Genomic DNA, 15,764 nt, shown 5'->3' with positions numbered 1-15,764 from the left:
ATTTAGAACATTGTTTTCAGTTCTGGGGCACTATAGTTCTATCTATGAACTGAAGAATATCCAGAGGTGGGCAACTAGAGTAGACAAGGGCTCTAGGTCCATGCCATCTGAGGATCAGTTGAGGGAACTATAGATTTTTAATCTCATGAAGAGAAAGTTCAGACCAGAATGTGATAGCCATGTTCAAGTATTTGAAGAAGGCTTAGGCTCGAGTGGTTCGCATAGTACTTGACATATAACAGTTGATTAATAAATGATAGTTGATGGACTGATGTTGACTTGCCCCTGGAGAGAGGAACTAGGAGCGATCAATGGAAGTTACAGAGGGACTTGGATTGGTTATGAAAACTTCCTAAGACTCAATGCTATTCAAAAGCATAATGGACTGCCTCCAGACAGTTCCCTCTTTACTGGGCATCTTCGAGCATAGCCTAGATGTATTCTGTTGAGCATGTTGTAGTGGCGATTATTGGAGGGACCCATAGGTTTAACAAGATGCCTACTGAGATCCTTTTCGACTGAAATTCTATGATACCATGACTCAGCTGGAGCTTTGTACTTCCTCAAATTGCCAGGACCTTTTCATATGAAAATGTGAAAACATGAACTACTGTCTAGCCTGTCTCCCCTATTTAAGAATGGAAGGTGAAAATATGACCACCACATGATCAAAATAGATCATCCCATATCTAAATTGTTTCTACTCCTACCATCACTCAGGTCATAATTGGTAAGAGGGCCAAGTCCAACAATACCCTATTTATAACAGAATAAAAATGCTTAATGTTCCTCTAAAAATAAACTCACTCATGGATTTTTTTTCTCTCTTGTTACTCTGGTACAAGAAAGGAAGAACATGTAAAAATAGCTAACATGCCTCAAATTGTTTATTCTGAAGGAAGATGGAACCAAGAGCTATCTGGGTAACTCCCTAGAGATGTGGCCAGTCTTTGGCATTCATTGTGCTATCTCTTGTTTTTCTTCACCTGAGCATCTAGAGTTAGCATTTAAAAAAAAAAAATTTCCTTTTATTTTTTTTTACATTAACACATATTTATAGAATAAAACAAACATTTCTGTAACATGACACAATAAAAAAAGATGATATAAGAAACTGCAAATCTACTATGCACAACTTGGTATTCCTTTCCAATGTACATTAAAATTATCATGTGAATTTCTTTTTGTTTTCTTTTTTTCTACCCTCCTCCCACTTTCTCCTAGAAATGGCTACTATTAGACATAAAGAGATGTGTGTATACATATATATGCAAAATTATTCTATATATAGAATATATATTTTCATTTATCAGTTATTCCTCTGAATGCAGATAGTGTCTTTCTTCATATGTCCTTTATAGTTTATTTGGGTATTTATAATAGTCAAAATAACTTATTCACTCAAATTCACTCATTCTTAAAACAATATTGCTGTTACTGTATATGATGTTCTCTTGGTTCTGCACATTTTGCTCTTCATTATTTCATGTAAGTCTTTATATGTTTTTCTAAGATCATGTTTTTAAATTACTCCCTAACTACCTATGAAAACATACCTTTTGAGCTGAGTAATTCACTCTCTGTAAGCTTTTTTTGTGATTGACTTTTTTGTAAATTCCCCAAATAAGAAATGAAAACGGAAATCCAGTGGATATATACTATGTGATTCCCCTTCAGAATCACTGGGGAGCATCACGGTATAATGGAAAGAGAACAAGGGTTAGAGTCAAAAGTCCTCGATTCAAATCTAACCCTTTAGTTTCTTTAGTTCTGCAAAATAAGAATCTCAAAGTTACTAAATAATTAATGACCTTATGTTTGGGAGGCACCATAAGTTAGTAGAAAGGTTAATGGCTCTGGACCCAAATTCACATCCCACCTTAGTCATTTATTTGGTGACCATAGGCAAGTTTCTTCTCCTCTATGGACCTCCATTTCCTAGTTTGGAAAAATCAGGGAGTCGGCCAAATGACTTCAAAGGTAAGTTACTTTTAACTTTTAATTCCATAATGCTGTACACAGGGAGCTTATAAGGGACTTCAGTATTCAAAACTGCCCTCTTCTCCAGCATATATTTTACTACTTAACTTTTTCTAAAGACAACACAAAAGACTAGAGTATCAAGAAATATTTAACTATTTTTAAAAGGAATACTCACTACTTTTATTAAATTCAATAAGACATTCATTTTGTTTTCTGTATTAACTTTAGCTTCACAAAGTAGCTTAAAGCTTAGTTAGACAAGGCCCCTCTACTCCCATTTCCTACCCTCACAGGGCTTACAGTTTTGAGACTGACCATCTTTCCTGTGATGGAAACCACATCTCTTATTTTTATTTTATACATAAGAATTTTGACATAAAATTGAAGTTGTTAAGATTTGGAAAGCATATTCCCTCATATCGAAGGGATTAGTCTATAAAAAGAAACAGGGCAGTAGGCGGAGCTTCTCAAATGCTTGATTTTTTCATGGAACTCAAGGTAAGTCTGTTCACCAAAGTTGCTGACAGCTGAAAGCATCCCTGGGGTAGGAAAAGAGGAACTTGGAAAGCAGACCAACGTGGGGAAGATATTCATGCAGCAGGATACAATGAATCTGTTTCTAGTCCCCTACTAACAGCCCATTTATTTAATGAGTTTTACATACAATATGATCTCCTTCCTCTGCCCCGACTATAGACCCTCCTGGCTTCCTTTAAGTCCCAACTAAAATCCCACCATCTACAAAAGCCTTCCCCAATCCCTCTTAATTCCAGTGCTTTCCCTCTTCTTATTATTTCCTATCTATCCTGTATATAGGTAGCTTTGTATTTATTTGTTTGCAAGTGGTAAGTTCCTTTTGCCTCTTTTTGTACTTTCAGTGCTTAACACAGTGCCTGGCACATAATTGGTGTTTAATATACATTTACTGATTATCTCTTTTCAGCCTCACAACACCCTACGAGGTTAGTACTGTAGGAATAATTGTCCTTATCTTATAGATGAGGCAACAAGGATCACTGAGGTTAAGTAGCTCCCACAGAAGAAGGATTCAAACCCAGGAGTCTCCTGACTACCAGTCCAGTGCTCTTTTCACATTGATCCCAAGGGAGAAGACATGATGTAAACAGGCTCCAGGGAAAGCTGGCCAAAACAAGGCCCTACTGTTTGTTTGTGGCAATTATGGTTACCAGGTTCACTGAAGGGTTTTGGCAACCACCAGTAATATCTGGCCAGTAAAAATAAAGCAAGGGATCAGGAGTCAAAATAAGTCTACCAAGAGAGCAATAGCAGGGAGACTTTAAAGAGAGCAGTAAAAGTATTTAGCATCCTAGAGCTCAGAGGACTCTGTAGGTATCAAAAGGGAAAGGAAATACCTTCCATAGCTGAAACGAAAGCAAGATTAGAGAAGATGATGATCGTAGTATTCACACATGCCAGGTCCTGTGCTAACTTCTTTACAAATATTGTCTCACCTGATCCTCAACAACCCTGGGGGGTAGGGGTTATTATGATCTTTACTTTACAGTTGAGGAAACTGGGGCACATAGAGATTAAATGACTTGCCCAGGGTCATATGGCTGGATTTGAATAATAAACTAACATTTATACAGTACCCACTGTTTGCCAGGTACCAAGCTCAGTGTTTTACAAATATCCCATTTGATTCTCACAACAACCCTGAGAGGTGGGTGCTATTATAATCCCCATTTTACAGATGGAAAAACTGAGGCAAATAGGGGTTAAGGAATTTGTCTGGGATCACACAGTTTAAGGAAGCTGTAGTAGAGAAATGAAAACAAGGCTAATTGAAAAAAACCTCATAAACCCTCAGCAGTTTAAGAAGGGAAAACATTTCTGGGAAGACTAAGAATCCCACCTGAAAGCAGTTGGAGCCTTACTTTATCTCGGACTAAAATTCTGGGAATATTTCTTGGGTACTCTTCTCCAGCATGCAACCTACACATGATTAATGCAAGAGAATGGAAACAAAGATGGAGGGAAGGAACTATAGGGGGAGAGAATGGATAAACGTTTACTGAGTACCTAATGTGTGTCAGTCACTGGGCTAAGTGCTTCACAAATATCTCATTTACTCCTCACAACAACTCTGGAAGATGGATACCATTCTTATCTCCATTTTACAGTTGAAGAAACTGAGATAGACTGAAGTTAAGTGACTTGCCCAGGGTCATGCAGTCATTTTCTGAGACTGGATTTGAACTCAGGTCTTCCTAACTCTAGGCCTAGCACTCCATCCATTGTGCCCTACTTGTCTCTTTAGGTGTGCCTACTAAGCTAATCTTTGACTAGATAATTAAAGCTGGGATCAGAAATCATTTATTTATGATTTATGAAAACTTTTTGTTTGTTTTTCTCAAACCCCCCCCTCCCCCCAATGAAAGGCCTTTGGGAAATAGTCTAACCTATTTTTCTTTTAGATGAATTTTTTAAAAGATTTTTTTGATACCTCTGTTAAGAGAGATGAGTGCTAAATATCCCTCTAAGGGTAAGATAGAACAGTATCATTTATATCATTTTATTTTAAAAGATATTAAAGAGACAATTACGTTAGGGCAGATTCGGAATCAGAAACCTTGGAGAGCAGAGCCCTGGAACCACCTTGTCAGGGATAAATTCTGAAAAAAGCTAGGATGATGCTCAAAACATCTACTTTCTTTCAATAGCCTAATAAGGAATTTATTCATGAATTTACCTAAATATTTTTCTAAACCCATTTATATTTTGCTCATGTTCTTCCTATACTACTTCTTAGGTGGGGATGATTAGACATAAAGACTACCACAAGTTATCAGATGTTGGAATTAGTGCTTTAAATGACCTAAAATGTATTATTTTCCAATTTTAAGGCATATCTCCTAGTTCTGCTATAGCCTGCCCTCAACCTTAGTGAGTCATAGGCCCATTTGTTCTGAGGGTGAAGGGCAGCTCTTTACATATTTGAGGAAAAGCTAGTTGAAAGGAAGAAAAAAAGATAGAAATTTTAGTGCAGATTCTGAAGAAGACTTTCAAAAACTCTAGAGGCTAAGGATACAAGCATTTTATTACATCTTCTTTCACTCCAAAACTTATGGCTTCCTATCAAAAGAAAAGGAGCAAGAAGCGGTACAGCAAAAATAAGGCCAAGTGGGCATGCATGATTAGAACTGTTTTTTAGCTCTTAAGTGGAGTAGAGGAAATAGAGTGAAGAGTTTTCCTGAGGTAACAGAAAGAAAAGGGGAAGAAGAATATAGGAGGTTAATGCGGAAATGCATGTCACATGTGAGAAAAAGCTTGTCTGAGTTAGAATCGAGTGGTGTGCAAAGAAGGAAGGAAGAGTGAACACAAAATATATAAAATAATAATAAGAGCTAGCATTTGTGATGGTCAGTCACTTTTTAGTCACGTCCGAGTTTTCATGACCCCATTGGGGTTTTCTTGGCAAAGATACTGGAGTGGTTGGCTATTCCCTTCTCCAGAGCTAGCATTTATATGTTGCTTTAAGATTGGTAAAGCACTTTAACAAATATCTATTTGATCTTCAAAATAACTCGGGGGAGGTAGGTGCTATTATTATCCCTACTTTACAAATGAGGAAATTAAGACAGAGGCTAAGTGACTCGTCGCAGTTAACAGGCATCTAAACCTAGATTTGAACTCAGATCTTGGTCCAGCTCACTATTCATTGTACCACCTAGCTGAGATACCACTAAGGAAAAAAGAAAAGAAAGCAAGAAGTTCACAAGTAGGACAAAAGGATTGTAATCCTTGGGGAGAGGTGAACTCTCCCAGGTTTGCCTTTGCGTGCTCTTCACTTTCTATACTTCAATGTAAAAAACTAACACAGCTCCTTCCATCATTGTAGAGGAGGAAGTTATGGGTGGTGAAGGTCATCTTTACTATTAAGATAATGGTTAATTTTGATTAATTTATTTCCCTTTTTCTATCTTTTTTTTTACAAGGAAAGTCTCCACGGATGGGGATGAAGGTAATATAAAAACAGAAGTCATCAACTAAAAGAGAAAGATGGCAAACGGCGAATATTCAGTCTGTCCTTTATGACAGCTTCCTCTTCCCATAGGTCACTTTTGTGGCCTGGCTATGCATGCTTTACCTCCATTATATCTTCCCTGAGTAGTAGGACCATATTTTAGTATTCACAGGGCAGACCTACCATTGGTTTTATACAGCTTTTGCTTATTCTATTGTTTGTTTTGGTTGTTAGTCCTTAAAAATTTCACTTTTTTTAGCCTTTTAAGTTCACTGGCCAAAATACCAAGAAATGGTCAGTAACGATTCCTAAGGCCCCTTTCTGGTAAATAATTGCTGAGTTTGGAGCTAACCATCTCACACAGTTCAGATTCCCTCTCCTCCTCGTCCCTTCCCCCTCTCTAGCTCCTGACAAATGCATTACTTTATTGTTATCCACACTAAAGCCTGTCTGCCATTTTTCTGACTATTCACATACCCTCAGGAGATCTTTGTACAGTTCATGCCCATTATCTTGGCATTTTAATTCCCATAAAAGCTTAGAAAATTCATTCATCCATTTATTTACAGCAAGCCAATTACAGACAAAGTGCTGACTTAGTCACTGCAGTGGGTTTATGAAGAAAAATAAGATGTGATCCCTGTCCTCAAGGAGATTACAGTGGTATACATTTACAGTTTCATTATAGTACCCTTCCCCAACCTCTCCTTCCATTACAAAACTGTTAAATAAAGCAGATCAAATCCAAAATCCCATGAAAAGTACATCCATTCCAATGCATCTATCTTGAGAAAATTCCTTTTCCTTTTTCCTCTTCCACCCTCTGTGCCAATTTCATAAAGATTTGGCTTTTTAAAAATAACCTTTTATAAAAGACCTTGTCACAGAAGTTTTGAAAGTCTAAGGAGATCAAATATGGTATCTAATTATCCAATGTTTTCCTTTTATTCATGTACCAATTTGATTTCTCAAAGAACTCTCGTTGATGAGTTAGGCATGATTTAGCATGCATTTAACATGTTTCTCTTTCCCCTAAAAGTTATTTTTGCTTAATTGTTTAGGGATTCTATTGATTGGTCATGTCTTCATAGGACAAATGACTATATATATATATATAATATATACACATATACACACACATACACATATATGTAGGAGCTTATTATCCGCTTGATCAGTGGGTCATTTCCACATTAAACTTGTTTTGGAGATATCCTTAGGAACTCTTACAGATGGAAGTTACATATTGAAAACATGACGATGCTCAACCATAATAGCCATTTACTTTGACCAATGACCTCATCATTCCTGTCATGAGTTTCTTTGAAACACATCTATATGTAATTTATGGGCCAGGTTTAGAATACCTTATTCACTTGAAACTTTTTGATCCAGTATCTATGAACTTATCTGTTGCAAAAGACACCTTGGGATCAGAATCACAGAAAAGCAAATAATTCAATAACATTATTTCTATGAACTGTAACTTCCAAGAAAGCATTTTTGTTTTTGTATTCTCAGGGCATATCGCAATGTCTAGCACATAGTAGATATTTAATAAATGTTTGGTGACCTTAGCTTTTTTGCTGTCCCTGCTAATTTCCTTCCATTCAATACATCTTTCCACCATTTACATAATAATCAATTCAATATACCTTTATGGGAAACTACCTAAGAAATATAAAAATAAAAATGAAAACTCCTTGCCTTTGACTGGATTACATTCTACTGGGTCACCAAATGGTCCCCCACTGATGCTAGCTGGATTCTTCCCTTTGATATATTTAAAACAATGTTTTACTATTTTGAGGGTTCCTTGAAACATATTCCTCTAACTTGTCTTTTGGTCTGTCAAGTTTCTGATTTACAACTGATTTGCCATACTTTTTTCCATTTTTCAGTTGGCTACAATATTTCAATTTTTTGGAAAGTTTTTTTTTTCTCTCTTTCTGCTCCCTTCACTCCCCCAGTCAATGGAGGGGGGATTTCCTTTAGTACCTTACTTTTCATCTGTTCCTTGTTTCCTTTCAATAAAGTGTTTTCAAATTTTCTCTGTGTTTACTTTGGATTATTTATTATAACTGCTTTTTTTAACTTTGGTACACAAATTCTATCATAGGTCTGTTTTGTAAAGAAAAATAACTTCGTGATCAATTTCTTTGGTTTTGCTTTTCCCATCAAAGTGTTTAATACTCTAATTACTGTTATATAGTGGTTCACCCACAAACACTGTACAAGTTCCTGTTCATGACTCTGGACCAAGGTCGGGGAATTTTCCTTCCTTGCTGCTTCAATACCTCCTCCCCACAACCTACTATAAGGATTCCCTATGTAGCATCTATGACAGATGAGTCAACAAGGCTCTACTTGAACATTTCCTCTGGTTTTTTATATGATAGATTCATAGCTGGAAGAGACCTAACCAGAACATCCAGTTCTATCTCCTCATTTTATAACTGCGTCTCAATGAGGTTAAGTAACTGGTCTGAGATTACATAGCCAGTTAGTAGTTCAGCCAGGACTAGGATACAAGGCTCAGAGATTTACCCTACAAACATACTATTTCCATGAAACCAACAAGAAAAAGGATAGGAGAAAGAGGAATATTAATTAAACCATTATAATGTAGTACACTAAAAGGCATGTATTTTTACTGGGGAAGGGCAGTATATCACAGGTGTAGCAACTATATTCATTCATACAAATTCTGCAAATTTTAAAAATGTAGCACCTTATTACAAAAAAAGAAAGTGTTACCTTACTAGCACAGTTAATCCAATGATCTAGAAAAAGTTTTATTATCTCCAAAGCAGTTACAAAATTCAATAAAGTAGAAAGTCTGTCCTTTACCTTCAATGCTATGCCACACCCTCCAATCAAATCAACATTCCAGTTTAACCTCCTTAACATTTCAGTTTAACCTCCTTCAATCCAGTTTTTATAATTCAAAAATTTTTGTATACCAAATTCACATTTGTAGATAAGCTTTTGCAATTTGCCCATTTAAAGGGTTATTATATTCACATGAGTTTTCTCATATACTGAGTTTGAAAGTACAGCAAACTGCCCTAGAGTATTAACATGATCATGACAAATACAAAGTTACAAATGCTTATTTCCTTTCGCAGGCATCTCAGTTTCCAAATCATTACACAACACCTGAGCCTCGGTATGATAGTTGTTTGAAGAGCATAGTCTACATTTCTCCTCGAACCATTGAATGCTACTTGGCAGCCTAAAGGACTCTGAACCAAATCAAACCTACAAAGACAAAATCTTTTTTAAAATGTGTGTTTGCAAACATCAGGCCCCACTCTAGCCTCTCAAGGTCATGTCTCTATGCTGAACAATAAGAAGGGAATTGACATGGTGTATGAAGAAACTAGGCTAAAATATCCTACTAATACAAAGGCTAATCAATCTCCCAGGTCCACCCATACTTCAGTTTCTCATAATTACATGTTAGCTTGTAAAAGCTAACACAGGTAAAAAAAATCAAAGCAAATCAGCACCTAGGTCAGGGGTTGTTAACTCTTTGGGGATGTCACAGACTCCTTTGGCAGTGTGGTGAAGACTCTGGAGTTCTCAGTATGGTGTCTTTAAACACATAAAAAATATATTGAATTTGTAGGAATCAAATTATAGTGAAATATAGTTACAAAAATTTTTTTTTAGAGAATAAAAACATTCACAGACCTCAGGTCAAGAATCTCTGACCTAGACAAATACTTTTCTCTTTTTTTTTTCCTTTCCCTCCTGAACTGGTAGCAAATTACAAGAGGGGTAGGAATAAAACAATCAAAAAGGAAATCAATCCAAGAAAGTAACTAAGTCTTAGCTTCATGCTGTTGCAAAACACAAGTGGATAAATTGCCAGCACAGTGAATGATGTTCTGAACGTAGTTAAGTATCAGCGATGTCTAAAGAATCTTGCTTTCCCTATGACTGGAGTAAAGAAGGACCAGAGAAGCAATAATAATCATAGGCCAAGACCAACTATGAGAGGTCTTTGTTTGAAGGAGCCAGGTCTTAAAGAAGCAAAAGTATAAATTAATACGTTATTATTTGTGCTAACAAATTTCTTGTATCAGCATGGCATAACGGATAGTGGATTAGACTCATGGTTAGAAGACTTCCGATCAAATCCTACTGCTAACATATGCTAGCTGACCTCTCAGTGCCCCCAGATAATTCTCCAAAACCAGGACTACAGTTGAGTTACAATCTGGAATGTAAATAAAGTTTTCACACATTGGGAGTTCCCCACTCACTGATTAAATGAGTTTGGATCAGAATAAAAAGAATTTACGCAAAACTATGGACAGTAGGAAGAGGTTATAGAATAACGGAATTTTGAGAGCTAGAAGGCATCTGAGTGGCCATTGAGGCCAATCTATACATTAAAGAATCTCCCCCTGTAATATAGTCAGCAAGTGGTCAACCAGTTTCTGAGTGAAGACTTCAAACGAGGAAGAACTGGCCACTTCTTGAGACCGCTCATTCTAATTATAAGGAAATTTTTCATCCATTCCTCCTACCTCTGTCCTCTTGGACCAAACAGAAAATGCCTAGTCCCTCTTCCATATGATAATCATTCAAAGGCAGCCAGCACATCACCATCCCTACCCCCAATGGTCTTCTCTTCTCTAGGCCTAGTTCTTTCATCCAAGTCTCATATAACATGGACTCCAGGCCTGTCATCATCCTGGTTGTCCTCTTCTGGACACTTATCAACATACTTCTTAAATGCTCACAATCTGACAATCACAATGCAAATAACCATGCCACTGAGATTCAACTATTCATTGAAGAATGCTCAGAAATAAAACTATCAAGCTTTTTGTACATCTTGGGTGAGTTACTGTACCACTCTTGGACTCAATTTCTTGATCAACAAAATAAGAAGATCAGACTAGATAATGTCCAAGATCCCTTCCAGCTTCAGGATTCTAGAATTTTTGAGTTAAAGGCCCTCTCTAGAAAACATCTGCTACAGGTGTGATCCTATGGCCACAGAAGAATTAAAAGCAATTCTGGGGACTCCAGCTGTTTTGTTAACCAGCACTGCTCCAATTACAGAAACATGCATAGCCTGTATTTAAATGGTCTCAAAGGGACACAGATAGCAACACCTCAGCACCATCAAGAATTGGAAAGGAAATGAAAAGATGAAGGAAGACCCTTTCAGAACTTTTAGGTCATTATAGTCTTGGAAAAACATAGCCTGATTTGTTTCTGTAGGGAAACTATATTTATAAAATAAATGCTTTGTATGTGTTTATATTATCAATGAGGAGTGGGGCTGGGAAGACTTAAGGGAAGTTCCCTCTTTCTTTCTCTTCCTTGTTTTGGGCAGGGTCCATATGCCTCTCTGTTTTGCACACTATTTTCAATGACACCAAATGGAAGACTTGATTTCAGAGTAAAAGCAGAGTGTGGCACCGCACATAAATTTTTTGTAAAAGTTATTTAGGGATCTTGGTGCTCACTTAGTCCTGGTAGATCTGGGCCTAAGAAATAACAAAATGTTTATAACTAAAATTTAATCAAAAGAAAGAATGCCAAAATCAATTCATAGAAGCAAAGGCTATGTAGGTGTTTAAATAGAACATCTGACGATGTTTGCAGATTGCATCCTTCCTTTCCTAGCAAACTGGATTTGTTAATTGGAGGTGAGGGTCAGTGCATGCTGCAGTCCTTGTTAGAGTCACAGACTGCAATGAATTTTTTGCTTAAAGTTAATGAACTGTAATTTTGATTGCCCTGAACCAAGAACTATTTTAACAAAACTTCTATTGGAACTGCTGAAGTATAGACTTCATATACCTAACAGCAGCCCTCTTTGTCATTACACTGTTAGAAGCAGGCTTTTTTTTTTTCCTTTGCCAACACTGTACTTCGGTATCTATTTCCAGCTCCCATAAATCACACTCTATTGTTACCACAGAACTAGGAACTCATACTTAATAAGGCATCAATTTCTTTTCCCCTTTTTGTTTAAGAGGGTGGGGTATTGGTAGGAAGGTAAAAAAAATTCTAAATTTCATCTAGAGTAAAAACAAATTATTATACACATAAGGGGTTATTAAAGGGTAGACAATATCCATCAAGGGTTAATTGTTGGGCTAAAGTATTTAATTACAATCTTGGACTCAGGGACAGAGTCTGACCTAAGCACATAATATAACTTAAGCCTTCATGATGTTTGACATCGAGTGCTACAACAGCAAGATTAAAATGGTAAAGTTAGAGCTTTAGTGTCCAGTTTCACGATTTCTCCCAGTTCCAAGTGACTTTGAAATTTAACATTTAACATTAACATACAATCTATATTCTTTACAAGATCTACCACACAGCATCACTGTTCATAAGTAGGTCTTATCTGAACACAGTTTCTCTAACAGTCCTGACACAAAGCTCTTGCCTCAAATTGAGAAATTTGTTATATTTTTCTAGGCACAACTTTTGCTAGAATGTCTATTCCTTATGTCTAGTGATTGATCACTGAGTCTTTGAGCTTGGCTGCTCACTGTACAGATGAAGCCACTGAAGACAGGATAACAGATCAGAGAGATTCACAGTAGAAAGTCCGTCTAACATAGAAATGAACATCCCATGCTACAGTTCATACGATATGAACACACAAGACATCTGTCCAGAGCATGGAATCATTGCAGTGGTCAAAAAGCTATAGTGTAATAAAAATGACATTACACATAGTAATATGACCCTGAAAATAGGAATGTCTTAGAAATCATAAATAAAGATCTTGCAAACCAGAAAACCCAGATTATAATCTGTTGCTCTATTACATGCTGAATGAACAAGACTCTTTAAGCCAAATGATTGTATAACTCAACCCCCTTATACAGTTTTATAGCACACCGATGCTGCAATTTGCTTAAGGTTTACAAAGTACTCCTGGTCTGAGACAGACCAAACATATTAGGAAACTGGAGGTACCTGCCTACCAGAGTTTTAAGAACAGTTTGTAAAATGATTTCCAGTCTGTCTCCAAGTGGAGGAAAGTGTTGGGATCTCATGAGAATCTCTTATGGCCCTTACGATGGAAGACAGTATGACCAGAAGAAGACTAACAAGGGAAAAAACTCTATCATGCTGAGGACTCAGCCACTCCCTAAGCTTGCCTCGATGCTAGGTCTATATCATTTCCCAGACTAGGCCAGTACGTATACATACATGCCCATAAATACACAGAAGCCACTTTCCAGTGCTTCAAGGTTGGAAAGCAAGGCATTAGAGTAGTATAAGGGTTAGGAATAGAGAGTGTTCACACCGAGCTGAATATGTTGATCTTTTGCCAACCAAGAGGAAACCATCCAGTTCCCCCCCAAAAAAGGTACTAAGAAGAAAAATTCACGTAGATACTAGCGATTTTGTGATGATAGTCAGGGAGCAAAACCTTATAAGATTTCATATAATGGATGTAAAGTCCTTTACAAACATTAGCTGAACATGCTATAAATGTCGATTATCACTGTTATTATTATTATTATTAATGTGTGGCAGTGTCATGCAGAACACCTTTCTAAGGAAGTTTTTTCTAGTGTGGCAACAGCCCACCTTAATGATACCCTTACAAAGCAAGCACCAACATCTTTCTTTTATTTCCCCTTCACGTCTACTGATTCTTGCCTCCAAGGACAAGGCAGTTTGACTCCCTGAGAGGCCACATTATAAATGGAAGAAACTAAACAATAATTTAGACTTGAAAGCAGAACTTTATGCAGTATTACTGTATAAATAATTTCCTAGACTAGTTATGGGGTACAGGAAAAAATGTGTGAGTAGTGGGTGGGAGAATTCATTTGGATCTCAGGCATTCCTAAATGGGGCAATGCCCACAGTCTGGTCACACAGTTACTTGGAAGATAACAGATCTCTCTCCCTTCCATCTAATAATCCCAGGCACTAGCCCATCTGTTTCTTGGAGTCATGCAAGAAAATAAGTACCCCCTGGAAACCCACCTGAGATTTTCACAATCCTAGATTTCAGGAAATTGTTTACCTCTTAACAAATTCTGTCTATACCTTGGGTGCTTACAGGTGTGACTACTTTCTGGTGCAGGACGCTGGAATGTTCCCAGCAACTAAAAGGAGAGAGCTCCCACGTCCTAGATTGAACAGGAAAAGTACTTGCAGCAGCCTCCGTTTCATCCCCCTCCTCCCAACAGTGAACTTGGAACACAGAACCTGCATTCAAATAGTTATTTCACCTTTGGTACTGGGCCCATTTATGTTGCTTTTACACATCTGTACATATCTTTGCCTAAAATTTTCGTCGTCAGTCGGGAGTTTGTCTTCTTCCCAGTTTCTGCCTTGCCCCAGGCAGCCAACAAAACATCAGGAATCTCTCCTAAGCAGATGTGCCTGGTATCCCTAGCCAAGGGGACTCCTGGTCTCCGTGGACTGTTACACCATCCAGGCTGGTGCACCAACTCCCTCCAACCCCCAGCGTCTACACACCCCCAGTGCTGGCTCTTAACCGCCCCCCACCTTCCACCCCACTCCCTTTCGCGCCCCGCCCACCCCCTTTTACCGCTGGTATCCTGGAAGCGAGGGGGAGGGGTGTCTCGCAAAGTCTGGCTCCAGCCTCCACGCTCTTCCTCGTCCTCCTCATCCATGGGCCCCGGCAGCTGAGGCTGGTGCAGTTGCCGCTGGCCGCCCGTCGCTGCTCCTGCCCTCGGGACGCGGCGCCCACCTCCCTGAAGGCAGCAGACGGGCCCCTGGGTGGCTGCCTGGATCTCCCGGGCCAGAGGCTGCGGCGGCGGCGGGGCGGCGGCGGCCGAGCAGGAGGAGAGGGAGGAAGTGGTGGGGTCGTCCTCGTCCTCCGAGGAGGCGGCGGAGGAGGAGCGCGAGTCGGCCGAGGTGCTGTAGAAGGGGTTCCCGCTGCTGTCCTGGCCCGACTCGCCGAACACGTCGTCCGAGATCTGCAGGCTCTCGTAGCGGGAGCGGGCCGCTTCCAGCAGGGAGAGCGCCTTCTTCCTCGGGCCCCCACCCCCGCCGCCGCCGCCGCCGCCGCACTCCGCCATCATCTTCGCTGCACCCCACTCTCTCCCCTGCCCCCCCGCCCCCCAAAACACCTCCCAACCACAGACACCCCCTCCTCTCCCGGTGCCCCGAGCTGTCTCTCCCCACCAGTTCAATCCACAGCAAAGCGCCCTCCCCTTCCCCACCCTCGGCCGGTCCGCCGTCTTTGCCCGGCTTTGGCCCAGCTCCAGGTTAGAAATTTTTTCTTTTCTTTTTTTTTTAAGGCACGGGCGGCGGCGGGCCGGGGCAGCTGAAATGGCAAGCTGTGTTCGGGGATCAGGGAACCACTCAGGAAGCGAAGAGACAGGTGCAGCCGTTGCCACCCTGCTGCAGCCGCTTCTAGGGTTGTGCTGGCTGTTACTGTTTCTCCTCCTTCGGGAAGCTCTTCCCGACTCCTTCCCTGCGTGCCAGCCCTCCTGCCCGCCTGCCTGCTTGCTCGCTTGCTTGTCTGCTGTTTCCCCTCCAAGCTGCACCCCCTCCCCTCTGTTCCTCTCTCAGCTGCCAACCCCACCGACTCCCTCCTTGTGTGTGCAGCCGAGAGGGCGGATTCCGCCTCGCACCTCCAAATGCCCCGTTTGGCCAATGGGAATTGCTTACCCAGAGGGAGAGGGGAGGGATGGGGAGGGCCCAGGAGCAGGAGACACCTCCTCCATCTCTCCTTCTCTGCCTAAGAGGCGGGGCAAATGAAGTCAAGGGATGGAGGAGGTCTGATGACTATAGGGCCCCTTCCCCTGTCCATAAA

At 39.7% G+C, this 15,764-nt stretch overlaps 1 protein-coding gene across 1 annotated transcript in view; it reads right to left on the bottom strand.

The window, feature by feature from the left end:
• The window catches only part of PGBD5 (piggyBac transposable element derived 5), a 172,370-nt gene extending 157,329 nt beyond the window's left edge, over positions 1-15,041 (bottom strand). The window contains exon 1 of the mRNA XM_072647465.1: positions 14,532-15,041. Within this exon, the coding sequence (XP_072503566.1) occupies positions 14,532-15,027 (496 nt within the window). The 5' untranslated portion in view covers positions 15,028-15,041. The remainder of the gene's footprint in view (positions 1-14,531) is intronic.
• Between the last annotated feature and the right edge of the window lie 723 nt (positions 15,042-15,764).

This window comes from Notamacropus eugenii, chromosome 2, assembly GCF_028372415.1.
Source record: "Notamacropus eugenii isolate mMacEug1 chromosome 2, mMacEug1.pri_v2, whole genome shotgun sequence".
NCBI lineage: Eukaryota > Metazoa > Chordata > Mammalia > Diprotodontia > Macropodidae > Notamacropus > Notamacropus eugenii.
Note: the sequence above shows the minus strand (reverse complement) of the source record. Positions and strands in the feature narration are given on the sequence as shown.